The sequence below is a fragment of the Eschrichtius robustus genome, chromosome 19 (genome assembly GCF_028021215.1).
Source record: "Eschrichtius robustus isolate mEscRob2 chromosome 19, mEscRob2.pri, whole genome shotgun sequence".
NCBI classification, from domain to species: Eukaryota; Metazoa; Chordata; class Mammalia; order Artiodactyla; family Eschrichtiidae; genus Eschrichtius; species Eschrichtius robustus.
Genome location: NC_090842.1, coordinates 15,325,529 through 15,343,908, shown reverse-complemented (window position 1 = coordinate 15,343,908; position 18,380 = coordinate 15,325,529). Strand labels below are relative to the sequence as shown.

The following is an 18,380-nucleotide window of genomic DNA, read 5'->3' as shown; positions in this document are numbered from 1 at the left end:
AGAGCTGACAGGGTAGAGTTTAAAGGTTCAGGAGAGCATAGGGGAGCTGAGGAGTTGACAGGACCAGAGAGAGACCTAGGAGGGTGCGAGGCTGGGTGGTCTCCAGAGCGCGAGAACCGAGGCGAGGCCCCTCTCGAATGTCTGTGATTGGATGCTCCCTTAAGTCCTGCCTCCCCGGACCCCTCGCCCCTTAAGCCCCGCCCATGCCTCCGGGCGCGCGCCTGGGGAGCGGGGAGGGGGACGAAGCTTGCGAAGGGGGGAGGGGGGATAGGAGAGACTCATGCACGCGCCCCACTCGCTGCGGGTGTGCGAGCAGCGCGCTCCCGCCGCCCGCGTCGCCATCTTTTCCCCCTCCGTCTGTCTGTCTGCCGTTGGCTTTGTCCGTCTGCAGCGCCGCCCCTGGGCTCCCCGCCACCAGCTCGGCCCGGAGCTGCCCTCTGCCCGCCGGGGCCCAGTCCCGGAGAGCCCCGGCCCGGCCGGCCCGAGCTGCGGCCCAGGGCCCATTGTCCGGCGGTCCGTCTGTCCGGAGGCGGGGCCCAGGGACCCGGAGCGCCGCGGAGCGCCGAGGCGCCGGGTAAAAAGACCCCCGACTCTTTCCCTCCGGGACCAGGCTGAGGATGCAGGGGCTCCTCGCCCCCTCCCTTGGTCGCCGGCTGTCGGTCCTTTTGTCAGTCTGTGTCTGGGGAGGGGAACAGGGGCTCGCTCTGGCCTGGGGGGCGGGGGCTGCCTTGGCTCTGACCCTCCCCCTGCCCCGGGTTCCCGCGACGAGGCCGGACCGGGCTGGCTCCCCACAGCGGCCGTTCCTCTTTCCGTCCCTCTGGAGGTCTCGGGCGCGGGAGGGGCGTCCGCGTCGCCGCCCTCCCCGCGTGGGCCCAGGTGGGGCTCAGCCGGGCAGCGCCGGGACGGCCCCGGCGTCTGACAGGCTGGGCTGGAGCTGGGGGAGGGGGAGGATGGGCGTGGGGGCGCCGACCCGGGTGTCAGTGCCTAGTCGCCTTCTCGCAGAAGGGCTTCTAAATTTAGATTTCTGAGAAGACTGTATTGTCTGAGGGTTTGTCTGAGCCGCCTCGGAAGACCTTTGGCTCTTGTCTGATAATTCCCGGGAATCTACCTGTGCTCATGCTTCAGGAAGCCAGAGGGACCGTCTCGGCTGGTTATACACACGCTCCAGACCGAGCAGAAGTGGGAACAGGGTGACCTGTGAGGCGGCTACGTGACCAGCTTGCTTGTCCTCTCCTTTTTGGCAGATACAGATACCTGGGATTCAGGCGAGTTTACTTTGCTCCGTGGGAACTGCACCAGAGCTGGAGGTGGGAGTGCACCCTCTTTTCTTAAAGCTTGGATTTCACCCGTGTTTTCTTGCTAAAGTCTGTGGTGTGTCCTGGAAGCTGCAACCTAACACCTGTGGGAGAGCAGGGACAGTGTTAAGGGGAGACGTTGTCCCCCCTCCCAAGTATTCTTAACCTCATTCTAAAGATGGACAAAACTGCCTCCCTTTTTAAATAGAATCCCTTGTAGACCTGAATCTCACCGGTTACCTTTCTTCCCATCCTGTTTTTCTTCCAGATGGTCATGTTCAGGCTGTCCATTTACATTTTTGTATCGGTTTCAGATTCAGGCTTGGAAACTGAGGCAGTGTTGAAAGTAAAACTGAGTTAGTGAACTTTACGGCAATGTGTCTATGGATTTTATTAGCTTTTACTGCTATAAAACAATTGTCTAACCTCTGAGATCCTGTTGTGCAGTCAAGAATGTATCTGCTAGTGCTAGTTTTTTATTGTTAATTAATTACATAATTAATTAACTTACTTATTTTCAAGAGTCCACGACCCCACAGGCTTTCTTTTTTTGAGGGAGGAAGAGTATTTGCTTATGTTTTCCCCTTAATCCCTCAGGTGTGAAGTCCCATTGGGTACCATCTGGTTGGTTCCCCATTTGGCCACTAGGAGGATTGTGAGATGCAGTGGACACTGGTGCTTTAAATATGCCAGATGTTGATTTCTGTTTCTGACTTGTAGCTTTAGTATTGAGCTGTTGCCTCACCAAGATGATCTGAACAGAGCCTGTGTCATATTATTTGGCCTTCATTCAGAAGGATCTTTATTACCTTTATCTCACAGTTTCAATTTCTGATCTTAATAGGAAGAAAATTTAAAGATTAGTTAAGGTTTCATTTTCTTTCTTATGTAATAGAGAGTTATAGCTCTGCAAATTTTAGAAAAAAAAAATGATAGGCAACCTGCATTTTATTCAACTTTCCACTTTGTGATTCCACAGACTTACAGGAAAAGATCCAAAGTGTAATATTCATTCACTGCTTCAATTTGTAAAATAACTACTTGATTAGAAAGAAATGATCTACACAAACAAAACTTAGAGAACACGTTTCATTAGCATTAGCACTCAACATACTACCTTAAAATTGATTTTTACTGTATACATTTGGAGTTTGTTGTTTTTTTTTTTAATTAAAGGTCTGAAAAAGAACTGTGTTTGATATGCAGATATGATAGAAGACTGCCTGAAAGCTGCTTCCTTTGCCACTTCCTGTGGAGGCCTGTCTTTGCCATTTGCGGTTTCTTTCTTCTTTTGGTAAGGGGAGGCAGGATCTGATTACAGGTCTGAGGTCCTTTCTAGCTACATAGAGGAGTTAGTTGGCATAACAGGAGGTGAGTCTTCACTAACTGGAGTGCAAAGTGTAGATGGTAGTAAGTAGCCTCTCATAATGCCTCCTAAGGCAATAAACTACAATTTTATATTTGCTTATTAGTGTGAGTACAATCTGAGAAGGCAGGAACTGAAAGAAAAGTTAGAGGGTGACCAGATCCATGTTCTCATCTTTGGTAGGAAAGAGGGTATCTCTTTTTAATCTATGTCTGTTTATTCACTCTGTCTTTCAAAGAAAATTCACAGCTTCCACTACTAATCCATTTCGGACTCTCTAACAACACTTAATGCTGGGAAAGCCTTTCTTACAACTAACCAGGAACCTCTAGGCTTAAGTATCTGTTCTCTCCTATTTCAGGGAAGCAGGTGCATGTCTCTGCCGCACTTCTCATTTGGGGACCTTTTCTCTTTGTTCTTCCCACTCTTTGCTACAAGAGGCTGGATTGAGAAGAGGCACTAAAGTTATTAACTTTGACCACCACTCAGGAGCATGTGAGCAGGGCCAGGTTGATGTTCCACATTGAGGTATTGAATTAGTACTCAACAATGTGTATGGCACCTGGCTCCTCTGGTAAAAGCCCATCTTCAACATGAAGTCTGATTTGCTTTAGTGCCCTGTCATCCACAGTGCCTAGCACTGTGCCTGCATCCCTAGGTAGAGGCTCTATTTCCCATGTTTCATTTACAGATGCCCAGGAGTTTTGAGATATTTCCTGTCTCACAGGGATGTGGTGCCTTCATCACCTCCAGGAGAGATAACTTCTTGAAAAAAACATCTGGAGGCTCTCATTGGTGCAGATTGCAGGGCTTGACTTCCAGAGGGCATGTGACATATGAGCTGCCACACTCTTTAGCTTCCTTTGCTTCCTTTTACAATTCATGAGGGTTATCCCTTTGAGCCCATGGTGCTTCTAACGCTGGTTGCCTGAGTTTTTTTGCTTCCTTTTCTACCCTCTGAGCTTGATCATGATCACTTAACAGTATTATGGATTCCAGAGTTGGATTTAGAGTGGAATTCTCTAAATCCTTTGGAATTCTCTCTGAAACTTCTTGGGTCCTTAAAGTTGTGCTAGAGATTTATTCATTTCTTTCTTTCTTTAAGAAGTTCAATGATTTATAACTGGTGAGTTTTATATACTCAAAAACTATTTTAAAAAGTCTTTCATCTTTTAATTGTGTGTAATTTATGAGCAAAATGACATGTGCTAACATCATCCTTTTTTTTGTAGGTCAGCACCTTGCAAGGAGGTAGTAACATCCAGTCGTGAAACTGGGAAAAGCCAGAGCTCTTGGATCAGGGAAACATGTCCCGTCGGAAACAGACAAATCCAAATAAAGTTCACTGTGAGTACTGGGCTTTTTCTTCTGGAACCTGAGAATGCTGAGGGTTGGAAAGGAAGAGTAATCTGAATTTAGGTGATCGACTCACACTAATTTGTGAAGAAAAAAGGGTTAAAGGTGTCGAACACGATGGATTTAAAATGTTTCTGTGCTGGAGGAGGTCTTAGAAACCTGTCTTAGGAATAGGTGCTCTTGATTCATCCTTAGTATTCACATTAACAGACATTTATAGGATTCCTACTCTGTTGAAAGCCTTGTGCTAGATGCCAAGGCCGTAAAACAATATAAAGATATATAAGACTATAATGTAGCCACAGATACAGATAGATAGATAGATGAGCATATAGCAAGATAATATATGCTAAGTGCCAAATAGGGATGCTGCAGACTGTGTGTACTACAGAAATTAAGAGGAGGGAGAGGGACTTCCCTTGCGGTCCAGTGGGTAAGACTGTCCTTCCACTGCAGGGGCCACGGATTTGAGCCATGGGTTTGATCCATAGTCGGGGAACTAAAATCCCACATGCCCTGAGGCCAAAAAAAAAAAAAGGAGGGAGAGAGCTCCATGGACTGAGATAGCCAGGGAATGCTTGATGGAAGAGGCCTTAGACTATGAACTTGAACTGGACCTTGGAAAGTAGAAAGTGGATTCTTTAAAAAAAGAGGAAAGGAGAGGTAAAATCAGGTAGGGGAAAGCAAAGAAACAAAGAGGGAATGCACGTGGTATGTTCAGGGGACAAGGAGACTTTGTATGAAGCAGAAGTTGCATTTGTCCAGAAGCCATAGAACATGACGTTGGAGATGTTTAACTCTGCATTGTAGAGGTCTGAAGGCCAGGCCAAGTTCACACTTCATCCTGACTGTAAGGAGCTACTGAAGGTTTTTAAGCAGGGAGAATGGAGTGACATTTAGAATACAGTGTTTTGGGGCTACAAAATAGTGTGTGGGATGGATCACATGAAGGAGAGACTGGTAACAAGAACCAGCTATGCACTATTGCCTTGCATTATTTCTCAGCAGGTTCATATATATGTTTTATTTTAGTAATTGGATTGTAAACTTCTGGAGGGCAGACACTATGTCCCATATATAATTCCTGCTATCCCTCTCTACTTCTAGCACTGCTCATAGTGGGTTTTCAAAAGTGCCTTATTAAATTAACACTAGTATATCTATGTAGATTTGAGACAATTAACCAGTTTCCTATGATCTGGGGAGATAAGCATCCTCATTCAAATGTTAAAAAGAGACACGTAGCTCCGTGTTCTTATGGAGGACTGACCAAAGTACAGCAACATTTGAAGGGAATTCAGTGGTATAACAAAAGAAAGTTTGGCTTTTTTTAAGGAAAAAAACCTACATTTGAGAGGATAGATCAGTCATGGAGTTAGGATAAGAGGACTAAAATTTATTAAAAACATACCGTATGCCAGACAGTATGTACCTTATTTTATTTTATTGGGTAATTTCAAGAGTAGGAGAGAAACCAGTAGGGACAGAGGGATTAAGAGGACTTTAGCATTTTATAGATTAAATGAGATTAGGGTAGCAAACTTTCATATACAATTAATTCTTCAAGTCCTAGAAAAGTTTTATAAGACAGAGCAAGTTGGATACTTCTAGGAGTGTATTCTGGAGTAGGTGGATATGGAAGGCTGCCTAATATAAAGGTGAGTGGTTCAGGAAGGATTTAGAAACTGCTGCTAAAACAGTAAAATTTAGTGGGCCTGAATGTGAGGATTTTCAAGAGAGATAAAATGAAGTATCTCTACCATAGGTAATACAACACAGAGGTTCAGAAGGATTTTCTTCTCCTCTCTGGTTGAAGGTGGATGTTGATAAAAGACACAGATGTGACCCCAAGAAGGCAGGGCAGGAAAGGAACTCTTAGTAGAGTGATGGGTTCACAAATAAGGCAATCACTGGAGTTGGGCATTTACCTCTAAAAGCCACCTGTCCAAAGAGACTTTGAGGAAAGTAGCTGGTGGGGATGATAGTATGATTAAGTACAGGGAAGCCAGAAAATGCTTGTGTGGCCAATGCCTGCACCCACATAGCATAAGTCCATAGCTGCATCTCCTCTCACCGTAATCAGTCAAAGCCAAGATGAGCTGGTACTGGAGTTGGAAAACAGATGGACAAACAGACCACAGAGAAGGAGGGAATATCATATCCACAGCTGCAGAAATGCAGTTTCTAGAGTTGAGTTAGTGAACCTTGTAGTATTGTGGTGGAGCGGATGGGACTTTGCGGTGGTGACCATTAAGAGGGCTGTGAACGGAAATGTTCTGGTGCAACTAAAAAGCAGACCCGCAGGGAGGGGCTGTTTTCAGTGATGCATTTGGGCAGGGAATTGTGAAGGCATCTCACATGATGGACTAAGAAAGAAGAAAGACACTGAGATTTGCTGGTCTCTGAGGACCTTCTACTTATTTACTATTTGGGGACTGAAGCTGGTCCTACATTTTTTGAAAGGTCATCTTCTCATTGCCCACAATAATGCCAAGTAGAAATAGGTAATTTCAGTCTTCTGACCACATGCGTCTCCTAACCCCTTGCAGTGAAATAGAACCAATCAAATGTATTGAATTTAATGCTGCTCATCTATTTAAAGTAAACAGAATGAACTCAAGGTCTGGGAGGCAGGAAGGTCTGCAGAAGCTTTGCTTAAATGTCAAAGCCAATGGCATTTGAGCAGAGTAATGGCTGAGCTCCATTAGATCTGCCTTCTGGGAACAAGAGGATTGTGTAGCAGGCAGCTCCTAAAAGAATATATTAAGAAGCCCTCCTAAAAGAATACATTAAGAATCCCATTGCTGTAGCCTGGCAGCATCTGTCAGATCTGCTTTAGAAGTCAATGGGCAGGCTGCTCTGGCATATACTTGGCTTTCCTCAGGATTGTCTCTGTATCTAAATTACCATCATGATCTCTCCTTTACCCAGAAACGTCCAGGCAGGCTCTTGTGTTTTGCCCAGTTCCTTAATAGACTTGATGCAGAGCTTTTGGAATAAAAGTCCAGAATTGTTGTTAGTCACAGAGGAACTGCATATGGGTTGAAATCTCTGTAGACCTCTTCCCTCCCTCCTTCCTCCTCTCACCCGCTTCTGAATACAAATTTCTGTAAACTGTTTCTAGAGAGGTTGAAAATACAATCCTTTGCACACTTTCATTTGGTGCTTTTGTACCAAGCAAACCACTAAGTAAAGGAAAACGTCCGTTTCTTAAGAGACTTTTGTTTTCAGATTATATATGAGACTAAAAACTTTCAACTTCAATTAAAGTTTTCAGCTTTTACAGAGAAGTAGGAAAAAGAAGCCTTTAAAGTCCCTTCTCTTCTAAAAAGTATAATTTGTTTTGTCTTCATTCATTGTCAGCATCCTTATGAGGTAAATGGTTCTGTTCCCGATATGTGATAGCACCTCGGATTACGGAGACTGTCAGCTAGAAAAGGAATCCTAAGTGCCTCACTCCCAGTACTAGCTCATTTTATTTTGAATTTGACATCTGCTCTCTTAGAATATGTCTCAGCTGCTTTACTTAAGTCAGCCAGACATTGCATTTATTTAACTGCACCAAAGACTCAAGAAAGAGAATTGTAAAATCTTTGTCTTCCAGTAACTTTCATCTCAGGCTTCTCATCTGTTCTACAGGCTTGTTTGCATGGCTTTGTTCTTATCTGGTCTAAAAAACCTTAGCCAAATCAGACCAACAGTATCTTGATTTCATACCACAAAAAGGAGAGGTAGTACCTTGCTTTTTACTGTTGAACTTAGATGACTTTTTCTCAACTATTAATAGACAAATAAATACCCATGTTAAAGAAGATGGTTGCCCTACATTAATATCTAGAAGCCAGAGGATTTTTTTTAACCTACTCCAACAGTCTCAAGATAGAAGGAAATAATAATGGTACATTGTAAAAGCAGGCAACTGTATAACACTTCTTAATCACTAGTATCTCTATGGATCACATTATACTTGAGTTAATATGACATACTTTTAGCAATTATCACTACCTTCTTATGAAAGGATAATTCTGGACAGTCAGATTTAGGGATTAGGTAAATAATGACTACTGGGAGATCATTCACATATCTTTTTCTATGAGGTCTGCCAGAATCCCTCTTTATGGTCTTTATATATTTTGCTTTATGTTGGTATTTAAATAAGAATAGCCCTAAGGAGTAAAGTTTACCTTAGCCTTTTTCCCAAGTCAGGAATGGAATAAAATAGAGGAGCATAGCTTTTCTTTCCAAACTGCCAAAAAAGGAATGACAGAATTAATATAGCCCAACTATTCTAGGTGAGAAGGCTCCCAAAAGTCCTAGATAGGGCAGCTGTATTGAACTGACTCTTCTCTGTTCTGGGAAGGCTGAAATATTTAGACAACTTCAATAGGAATAAATTTTTAGCTCAAGTTTGATGGAGACTAGACTGAATTACTAGCTGATCTTGAAAATTACATATCCTTATAGATGTCCTTCTAATACAGTGGTGATTCCTCATTAAGAAAGGCGGGGGGGGGGGGTACTTCCCTGGTGGCGCAGTGGTTAAGAATCCACCTGCCAGTGCAGGGGACACGGGTTTGATCCCTAGTCTGGGACGATCCCACCTGCCACGGAGCAAACTAAGCCCGTGCACCACAACTACTGAAGCCCGAGTGCCACAACTACTGAGCCTGCGCTGTAGAACCCGCGAGCCACAACTACTGAAGCCCGTGCGCCTAGAGCCCATGCTCCGCAACAAGAGAAGCCACTGCAGTGAGAAGCACGCGCACCGCAACGAAGACCCAACACAGCCAAAAATAAAATAAATAAATTAAAAAAAAAAAAAGAAAGGGGGGGAAGTGTAGATTCTTAGTATGTTATAAACCTAGCTGGTTTCTGGATAGGTTTCTTTAGCGATGTCATTGATGAGAATGGTCTTCCCTTGATAATTATATGCTGGTACATATCTTGTTCCTTAGTGTCATATCTGCCCACGGCCACCAGGTCCAAAAACATGCATTTACCCAGAAGAATTCAGTAACTATTCCAGTTAGCCATGGTCTTGTGGTTACAGAGGAACCAACATGGAGAAATTAAATATTTTACTCCTGCAAAGAGGGAAGAGGAGGCGCTATAACACAGAATTCATTTTTTGCTCTCCCTAGCGGTAATTTATATCCAGTGTGTCATCTTGAATATTATGAAAGTGGACTTAAAGCAGGTTATTTTTTATTTACTTGAGGGCTGTGTGGCTAGAAGTACACTTGGACTCTTAGCACCTCTATTCCCACTCATAGTGTCAGTCAGAATAGCCATAATATTACTCTAACCCAGGCATGGTAACTCATCACATGGAATCAGAACCATAAAAATGATGGTTCCTTCCATCAGTCCTGCTTGAGAACATTATTTTGGTATTTGAGTTGTATATCAGTTTCTGGTGGTAGGAAGGTAACACTAACACTAGGATCAGAGCTGTTCTTGTCACACAGAGACAAGCGTTTGTTTTCAGTAAAATTGCTCTAATGAACCGCTTAAAATTCTGTTTACAACTCTGCTAGAAAGCAACTGAAAAATATGGTAATTAAGGGTTGGACAGACTGGGGTCTGAATACTTAGTTCTACCATAGATCTTAGTTTTCTCCTAAGTAAAATATGGATAGTAATAACTACCACATAGAGTTTTGCAGAGAATTAAGGTGAGGTAGCAACTATAATGCGCTTAATGTAGAGCCTGGAACTAGGAAGTGCCAAATAATCACTATTATTAGCATTTGGCACTTAGCATATAGTAGATGTTCAATGAATATTTGCTGAACAAATACCTAAGTGAATCACATGAAGCCTACTTCACATCAGTTCTTTCATTGCCCAAGGACTAGTTGTACAGGTCAACTGACCAGTTCATTCCTCCTACATCCTTGTATCAGCCTCGGAACCTGAGCCTGTTTAATTTCCTCTCTCTCTTCATTAAGAAAGCGCCTGGTCTATTGTCAGACATTTCACTAGGGCTTTTTATTATTCTCTCTTGGTGGCTGGAGAATGGGGACTGTAGTTTCCACTCTGACTGAGACAATGGAAACCTCAAGAAACCCAATTCTCTTTTCTCCTTATGCCTGGCCTCTTGGAAATAAAAGAGCACTTAAATGTTAACTCTTCAATAACCACACAGATCCCAGGCAGAGTTCCTCACAGTAAATGCATAATCAAGGATGGGTCCGGGGCTTTTGGATACTGCATACAAAGAAAAAACAAAAAAAGACCACACTAAACCAAGGAGACTAGATGAAATATTACCTGTTGCAAATTGGTTGGCATGTTTCAGGAAGTTTGTTCCTCAGCAGAAATGAGTTCACATATTATCTGTTTTCCTTTTAATCCATTATTCAACCAATTTTTGGTTTGCTTGTGGCTAATTCTAATAGATGTGAGAGAGTAAAGGAAGAACTTCTAGAGTATGTCTTGTAAGGAGAGTGGATGAAAGATGGGGTCATAGATACTGTTTCAGATGGATTATTTGAAGCACTTGTTTATAGTCAGAGGCAGACAGAATCAGGACCATATTGCTAACACATTGAGATTCAGAGATTGTGCCCAGATTTTTTGCCCCATCTTCATTCCATCACTTTGCCTCTTGCCTCTGTCTCCCCAGTCCTGATGGAAGATTATAAATGGAATTGAGATTTTGATGTTAAATTGGTAAAGTAGCAATTGATCACCTTTAAAAGGAGTCAGTATTAGGATTTAAGAGAAGCAAATGATGCTTTCTAGAGCATCTGGCTTGTTGCCCAAGAAGAGTAGCTGTGCCCAGAAACCACTGGAGGCAACAAGTTGACTTGGAGATGAATGACCCCACCACAGGGTACCTGCCTGTCTCCTACCTTTGAATGGTCTGACTTTCCAACCAGCTTGCCTGGGGATGTACTGCCCAGCTGGTGGCCTGACTATTTTTCCTTGTGACCACCAGGGGATCAAGTATTTGCTGGGCTAGAAGAGCAAGCCCGCCAGGCGATGATGAAAACTGATTTTCCTGGAGACCTTGGCAGTCAGCGACAAGCTATCCAACAACTAAGAGATCAGGACTCCAGTAGCAGTGAGTTCTGCACCTTCTGGTAATGACTCAGGGCAATGGGAGAAGAATTATCAGAGTGTGTGTGCTCTGGGGATTATGCATGGGGGTTGGGAGGAAGACATGAAGAAGGAGATTTGTGGATCCTCAGTGTTCCCAAAGGTGTTCTAAGGTGTATGGGCATATGCTTGTCCAGAGAAAGAACAGGTTTGGCATTATATATATATTTTTTTGTTAACTCAAGGACTGCAGTACTTGGCATAGTGCCATACACAGATAGATTTGTGATGACTGTGATAGACAGGGGCACAGGAATAATGAGTGCTCAAGCAGCCCCTGGGCTAGGTCAAATGAAAAGAAAAAAATCCCTGTCTCCTAGGATCTATTTATTCATAATTAATAAAATGTAAGAGTGGTATTAATGAAAGTTTTGCTTGAGGACCCAGTTTTAATGTTTTATAAGAGGACTTGCTTACCAGTGAGATTATGCAGCGTGTAAAATGCTAATGTCGAGGTCTTCCCACACCAAGTCCTGAGTAGATCCCTTTGGTTAAGAGATTGAAAAGACAGTGGCTGGTAACTGGTTGAGCCTCATGGATTGTCTGTTCTGTGACTTGCTTGAACAAATACACTTTGAGATGTGTTATTTCCTAGGATGATTTTCACATCTGATCCATCTGATATTGGTTATTATTAGTGTCAATTCATATTGACATTTCTGATTTTTCTCCACGTTCGGGGTTGAAAAAGAAAGAAGAGGGAGAGAGCTCTGTACCTTCCAGGAACTACATTTTCTACTTAAACTAATACTCTAGCAATAAAAATAATAATTTAGCAAGTAATTGCTCAGGTACAGAAAAGTGAACCAAATATTTCTAGAAAATCTGTGGGAGCCACCAGTTTGAGTAATAGGTAGGAATGGCAATATCTATAGAAGTCTGATAGGTTTCCATTCTGGAAAAGTTGCATCATCCCTCTGCATGGCATACTTATTCTTTTTTTAATCTTTCTAGTAGAGAGATATATTTGGATTTTTGATGAATTACAAAAAGTGTTTGATACAGTGTTGTCTTAGACTACAAGTATTCCAATAAGCTGGTGAGAAAATATAGTATGATTTAATCTGTGCCAACCCTTATTACTGAGATGGATTCACACTAAAGCTTTGGACCAAGGAATAAGGCATACTGTAGATCTTTCCAGGGCCCAAATCCAGTCCACCAACCAAGTGAAGTATCTAACAGAGACACATGTATCTACTAGCAGATGATTTGGTTAGATTTTCTTTTGAAGAAAGGGAATGTAACCAGTTTTGCCCAGTTACTGGTAGATTTAGAAATTACGTAAGGGATAGGAGAGAAAAGATAAGACGCACTGTTATAGCTAGGAAAGCTGAGTCTCACTGCTGATGCTGAGAGCCTGGTGAAACTCTATCCTGTATTTCTCTTGCTGACAGTCAGGCCCAGGAGTCCAGGATCTAGGTGGTGTTAGGATGGGACTGGAGTCTGACAGCTTCCCTAGGTTTGGCTTCCTCTTGTGATCTTCAAAGTACTAGCACTTTTTTTTCCTTTCAGAAAGAACTCCCTATGTTATTGTATTTTTTAAAAATCATTTCTTTTCCAATTTTATAAGTAATAGAGAAAAAAAATCAGCTCACACAAACCTTGCAGATCCCCTAGCCACAGGCAGACCTCTGCACGGCCACATCTTGCACCCTGAACTAAAACAAATCAATTCTTACTTTAGCCACAAGAAATTATATTTCATCCTAAAGTAAAGAATGTCCTGATCCCCACTTGATGCATTCAATAATCCATCAGATAATCCAAAGAACCAACAGAAACAATGGACTTATTTAACATAGAATGCTGAGTTACTAGCAGGGTAAGAACACTGTGAGTCAAATACCACTACAGAATGCCCGAGGTTTGTTGTTGTGCTAACTTTTCCACTGTACTGAGCAGCTTTTTCCCTATAAAGTGACATTTTTACCTAATTTCCTACTGCCTCCTTTATTGATAAGAGGAAAGAAAAACTTGTTGGTGTTTCTGTAATCATGCCTTGGGGTTTGTTGGGAGAGAACAGATTAGTGGGTCTCAGAATAGAATAGTGTATGCGACACCATGGAGAAATTGTGCAGGGAGGTTATGGAGAAAAGTAAGTAATAAAATCAGTGATAAGCATTGGTAAGTCAGAAGTGGTGTGTTGGAATGAGCATGGTGTGAGGTGCATGGGAGGTGTGATTTGAAAGTGTGAGATATTTGAGAACCCTGTGTAAGAAATTATCATTTTTATGATAATATACAGGACCTAATAACCATTTTCCACTACAGTTTTGCCTCCGATTTTCTCTTTAGTGTGTATATGGCAATATAAACAATTATAGCTGGCTTCCACTTAACGTGATTTGTACCCAAATAAGCACTGATACAAACTATATTATGGAAGATCTGAGAATGTTTTCCATTTTAGCTGCAAACTGTAGGGTGGAAAGCAGCGTAAGATGTATTCATGCAAAAATCAGAACAAGTGACCAGTTTGTGTGTTCCAGGTGACAGTGAGGGTGATGAAGAGGAGACCACACAAGATGAAGTCTCTTCCCACACATCAGAGGAAGACGGAGGGGTGGTCAAAGTGGAAAAAGAGTTAGAAAATGCAGAACAGCCTGTTGGTGGGAACAGTGTGGTAGAGCATGAGGCAAGTGACAAATGGCTCCTGAGTCCGGGAACCTCCTTACCCTTCTACTCTGCCCAGATGCCTCTTTTCCACATGTAACACTCTTGCCTCTGAGGGTCTCCTGGGCTTCATATGAAGCCTCTCTTCCTTCCCAACATGAGTTACCCAAACCTCAGACACACAATTCTCTTCACACCCAGCTTTCCTTTTCCACCCACATATCACTTCACTCCCACACAGCTCTTCTTCCTAAAGCTCCCCACTTCTTCCCAGCAGAACATCCGTCTTTGCAAAACTATTAGCTGACTTCCTCAGGTGTACTCTTGAATATGCTTGCAAATTTCAGTCAAAGTGTTAACTGAGGTGCCATCTTTTCACTAAACTGTTTCCTAAGGATTCCTGCAAGAGGCATGGCAGTAGGGAAAGCTAATCTTCTCTCTACAGAGTTTACCTTAGGGAAAAAAAAAAATAGATAAGCTCTCTCTGGAGTAATAAATACTATGTCTTCATGGCAGGAAGCCTTGGAGAAAATGAAGATGGGAGCAAATTTAATTCCCTTTCCCCTATCACTTTTTCCTTCGACCCACAATGGGAACCTAATAATAATGTATGATAAGAGGTTGTGTTCCTTTTAACAGGATACCCTTTTAAAAGAAGTAGGGGCAGGGAAGAGACTGGTAAACTGTGTTCAAAGGGGCAGGGAAGAGACTGGTAAACTGTGTTCATGAATCGCCTACTTGTTAAATTGCAGGTCACGGAGAATTTGAATTCTGACCCCTTACTTGGACTCTGCCAGTGTCCCCTCTGCCAGCTAGACTGTGGGAGTCGGGGGCAGCTGATTGCGCATGTGTACCAGGTATGGCGTGCAGAGCCGCATGCTCCAGAACACGGGCGCCAACAACTTGTTTAGCCTTTGCCTCCAACCCCGGAAAGAACCTTGGGTTGTTGCTTCCACCAAGACTCCACTCCAATCCTCAGAACATTGTAGAGAATAAGTGGGATATGTTGAGTGAATATGTTCTGGGTTCCCAGGCAGACACACTGTGAAAATTAAGTATCATTTTTTTCTAAATTACTTAAGGCACATTTTAAATAGTGAAATAGAAACTGGGCTTTGTTTTAAAGAAGAAAAAATGAGTTAACATAGGTGTTTCTGAAGTATTGGAGAAAGATAGTGTAAACCAGGGGGTCAGAACTAGACAAATTTTTGTTTCCTTTTTTTCCCTGATCCAGTCGCAGAACACGTGCCTTATGCTCTGTATTGAACAGGCATCAGCACGCATGGCAGCCTGAGTTTTACCATAAAGATAATTGGTTCATGAGGAGAAGCGTTTCTTCAGAAGACTGATTTTAAAAGACTGAAGGAAAGGCAGTGCATTTAAATACCTTTTGGATATCAGTCTTTCCAGCCAGCTTCTAGACTTGACCTTCAACGCTCCTTTAAAATGCACTTGTACCTACACAGCATGTGGCAAGCAGGCCATGAGAAATTATCCTGAGCAAGAATTCTTCTCAGGCTCTGGAGTCCCATTGTTCCCCAAGCATGTCCCAGTACATAGTCAGAACTCAAACTAATGAAATCTGAGCGATGGTCTGGATGGCCTTGCCCTTCTGAAGGCCCTTTAACACAAGAGACTCTTACTTTTCCAGGTGCTAGATAGGGAGAATAGTTGCAAGTCCTTGTTCTAAGACTAAGGAAAGGGGACATTTCCCAGAAAGTAGTTCCTAAGTGGGTACAGATTGTCCTGGAGCTGGTGTGAGTTGACAGATTAAGGCTCTCTTTTACAGCACACTGCAGCAGTGGTGAGCGCCAAGAGCTACATGTGTCCTGTCTGTGGCCGGGCCCTTAGCTCCCCCGGGTCATTGGGTCGCCACCTCTTAATCCACTCGGAGGACCAGCGGTCTAACTGTGCTGTGTGTGGAGCCCGTTTTACTAGCCATGCCACGTTTAACAGGTTAGCCGGGCAACTAACCCTCTGTGCTGGGAACAAATTACTGGGTGTGGGTTCTGCTTTCCCAAGTTGAAGTGAAGGTTAGAGATGGGCAATGCAAAGGCAACTGACTCTTGACTCTTTGGAAATACGAGTAATGAGGCTAGTAAATATGTCCATTCCATTAGACATCCCCAAAGGGAAGTGAATTCTCATTTCTTTCCTTGATCAGAATATCTTCAACTAGAAAGAGATGTGGGGAAGACCAAGAACATTCATGATAAAGCATGGAGAAAGAAGTTACAGGGTGCTGAGAGGACCCTAATGTGAGGACAGAGTCTCCACTGTGTCCCAGGAAGACTGGAACTGTGTAAACTGTGTCTGAGTCCCATTTGCTAGTGTACAACGCAGGGTCGGCTGGGGGGAGGTGGAGCCAGTGGACTGGCCCTTCCCTGAAGGCAGCCTCCACCTCGAGGAGGACTGCCCTGCACAGTTCCTACAAACACCATCAGTCCGGCTTGAATGGAACTGCACATTGTAAGGGCTCATCTCATTTCTGGTGGCTTGCTATGGCGGTTGGCTCAGCCCCTAACTGCAGGTGGGCTTTAAGACTTGGTAGACAACCTAGCCCAAAGAAGGGCAAGGGTGGAAAGGTAGAGGAGGTCTCCCAAGCACTCATACTGACCCCTAGTGGTGAACTTGGAGCATCTGGCCTGGTAGGACAGAGTAAGTCAGGGCTGGATACCTGAGCCTTGTTAGACCGTGGCATTAACCATCTAAAAATTTTGCTTTCCAGTGAGAAACTTCCTGAAGTCCTTAATATGGAATCCCTACCGCCAGCCCACAGTGAGGGCCCCTCTAGTGCTGAGGGGAAGGACATTGCCTTTAGTCCTCCAGTGTACCCTGCTGGAATTCTGCTTGTGTGCAACAACTGTGCTGCCTACCGGAAACTGCTAGAAGCCCAGACCCCCAGTGTACGCAAGTGGGCCCTGCGTCGACAGAACGAGCCTTTGGAAGTCCGGCTGCAGCGGCTGGAACGAGAGCGCACAGCCAAGAAGAGCCGGCGGGACAATGAGACCCCCGAGGAGCGGGAGGTAAGGCGCATGAGGGACCGAGAAGCCAAGCGCCTGCAGCGCATGCAGGAGACAGACGAGCAGCGGGCACGCCGGCTGCAGCGAGATCGGGAGGCCATGAGGCTGAAGCGGGCCAATGAAACCCCGGAGAAGCGGCAGGCCCGGCTCATCCGGGAGCGGGAGGCCAAGCGGCTCAAGAGGAGGCTGGAGAAAATGGACATGATGTTGCGAGCTCAGTTTGGCCAGGACCCTTCTGCCATGGCAGCCTTAGCAGCCGAAATGAACTTCTTCCAGCTACCTGTGAGTGGGGTGGAGTTGGACAGCCAGCTCCTGGGCAAGATGGCCTTTGAAGAGCAGAACAGCAGCTCTCTGCACTGAACCACACCCTCCTGCCTGCCTTCCCACTCAGCTGTCCCCAGGGTCCTGTCCTTGCTGCCGGAGGCAGGCCCGAGTTTGTTGCAGGTGGACCTGCGTACCCCTCGCATATGGGAGCAGGAATGATGGGGTCAGGAGAGACCCAGCTCAAGGCAGCTCTGGATGAGGGAGGAGGCACTCCAGACACCTCAACTCCCCAGCCCACTGCTGCAGGGCATGCGCATAGGACTCTGGGGCCCCAGTGTGGCCCACGCCCACCCCACGGAGTTGTGAGGGCAAATAAATTAATTTTATCTTTACTGGCCCTTTCCTGCTTTTCTCTCGATTTCATTCTAGCAAATCTAGGAGAGACGTGGATGGAAGTTTTCAGGCAGGGACGTCTAGCCATTGTCTTTTGCCGAGGGAGGGTGCTCCTCAACACAGGCTCTCCCGGCAGAGATCCCGTACCTGGCCCTTCACAAGTTAATGACGACATTAAGGAAGAACCGATGCTGACTTTGTGAGGGTGCATGCCCACAACACTAATGAAGATCACCTGTGGTCCCAAGAGCTATTTCAACCCAGCTTACCTTGTCCAAACTCAGAAGTAGACGCCTTTCCTCATAACTGGCATTTGCTAAAGAGGATGCAGTATTTAGACCAGGTACCAGCTACTTTTCCCAGCAGAATTCAGTCTGCCAAACTTTTAAAAATTCTACCCTAGACAACACTCAGTTGCATTCAGGAATACATTCATAGAAATAGCTGCAATATTAAGGTTCATAGTGCCGAGGAACTCATGTTTGAGAGAAGAGGTAAAAACCCATCTTTTTATTTATTCCTCAGAGCCAAGGTAGGATAATAAAACCCATTGAGGAGAATCCAGAATTAAGGTGCCATGAGAGCTCAAGTCAGTAGCGGTCAAGGCCAGAGCAAAATGACTACTGTGGCAGTTTGTATGGCTGCCAAACCATGGAGGACACAAGAGCTGAGGTCATTTCTAAAAAGCTTCTGTGGATGGTACACAACAAGCACAGAACTTTCCTTAGCCTGCACCAAAGGTTGTATACAGTTTAGATAATTACAGATCTTGAAGTCCAGAAGGAAGTGCCCTAGTTAAGTTGTAGCCAGAAAAATAACTATGCCAGGAATGTTGACCTCTTCCAATATCATAACAAGGAAACCGGACTCCTCTCTGACCTCCACAGGTTCAAGGCTATTTAAGAGTGTTAACTGACCCCCCCCACCAAACTAGGGTTAATTTCCACCAGGCAGGCTGAAATA

At 44.2% G+C, this 18,380-nt stretch overlaps 1 protein-coding gene and 1 long non-coding RNA gene across 3 annotated transcripts; both read left to right on the top strand.

Annotated features, from left to right (window-relative positions):
• The first annotated feature begins 551 nt into the window (after positions 1-551).
• Positions 552-2,788, top strand: LOC137752875 (uncharacterized). Its single transcript, XR_011071312.1, has 3 exons — positions 552-574; positions 1,245-1,307; positions 2,472-2,788. It is a non-coding gene; the product is annotated as an uncharacterized lncRNA (long non-coding RNA).
• A 1,106-nt stretch (positions 2,789-3,894) lies between these two features.
• On the top strand, positions 3,895-17,416 carry ZNF821 (zinc finger protein 821). Of its 2 annotated transcripts, XM_068527736.1 has the most exons (6): positions 3,895-4,008; positions 10,961-11,086; positions 13,614-13,759; positions 14,490-14,594; positions 15,527-15,693; positions 16,466-17,416. In XM_068527736.1, exons 1-6 carry the CDS (start codon positions 3,969-3,971, stop codon positions 17,118-17,120), a joined length of 1,239 nt encoding a protein of 412 aa, XP_068383837.1. In that variant the 5' UTR covers positions 3,895-3,968; the 3' UTR covers positions 17,121-17,416. The 2 variants fall into 2 exon arrangements, with proteins under 2 accessions (XP_068383837.1, XP_068383838.1); XM_068527737.1 differs by lacking the exon at positions 10,961-11,086.
• The last annotated feature ends 964 nt before the right edge of the window (positions 17,417-18,380 follow it).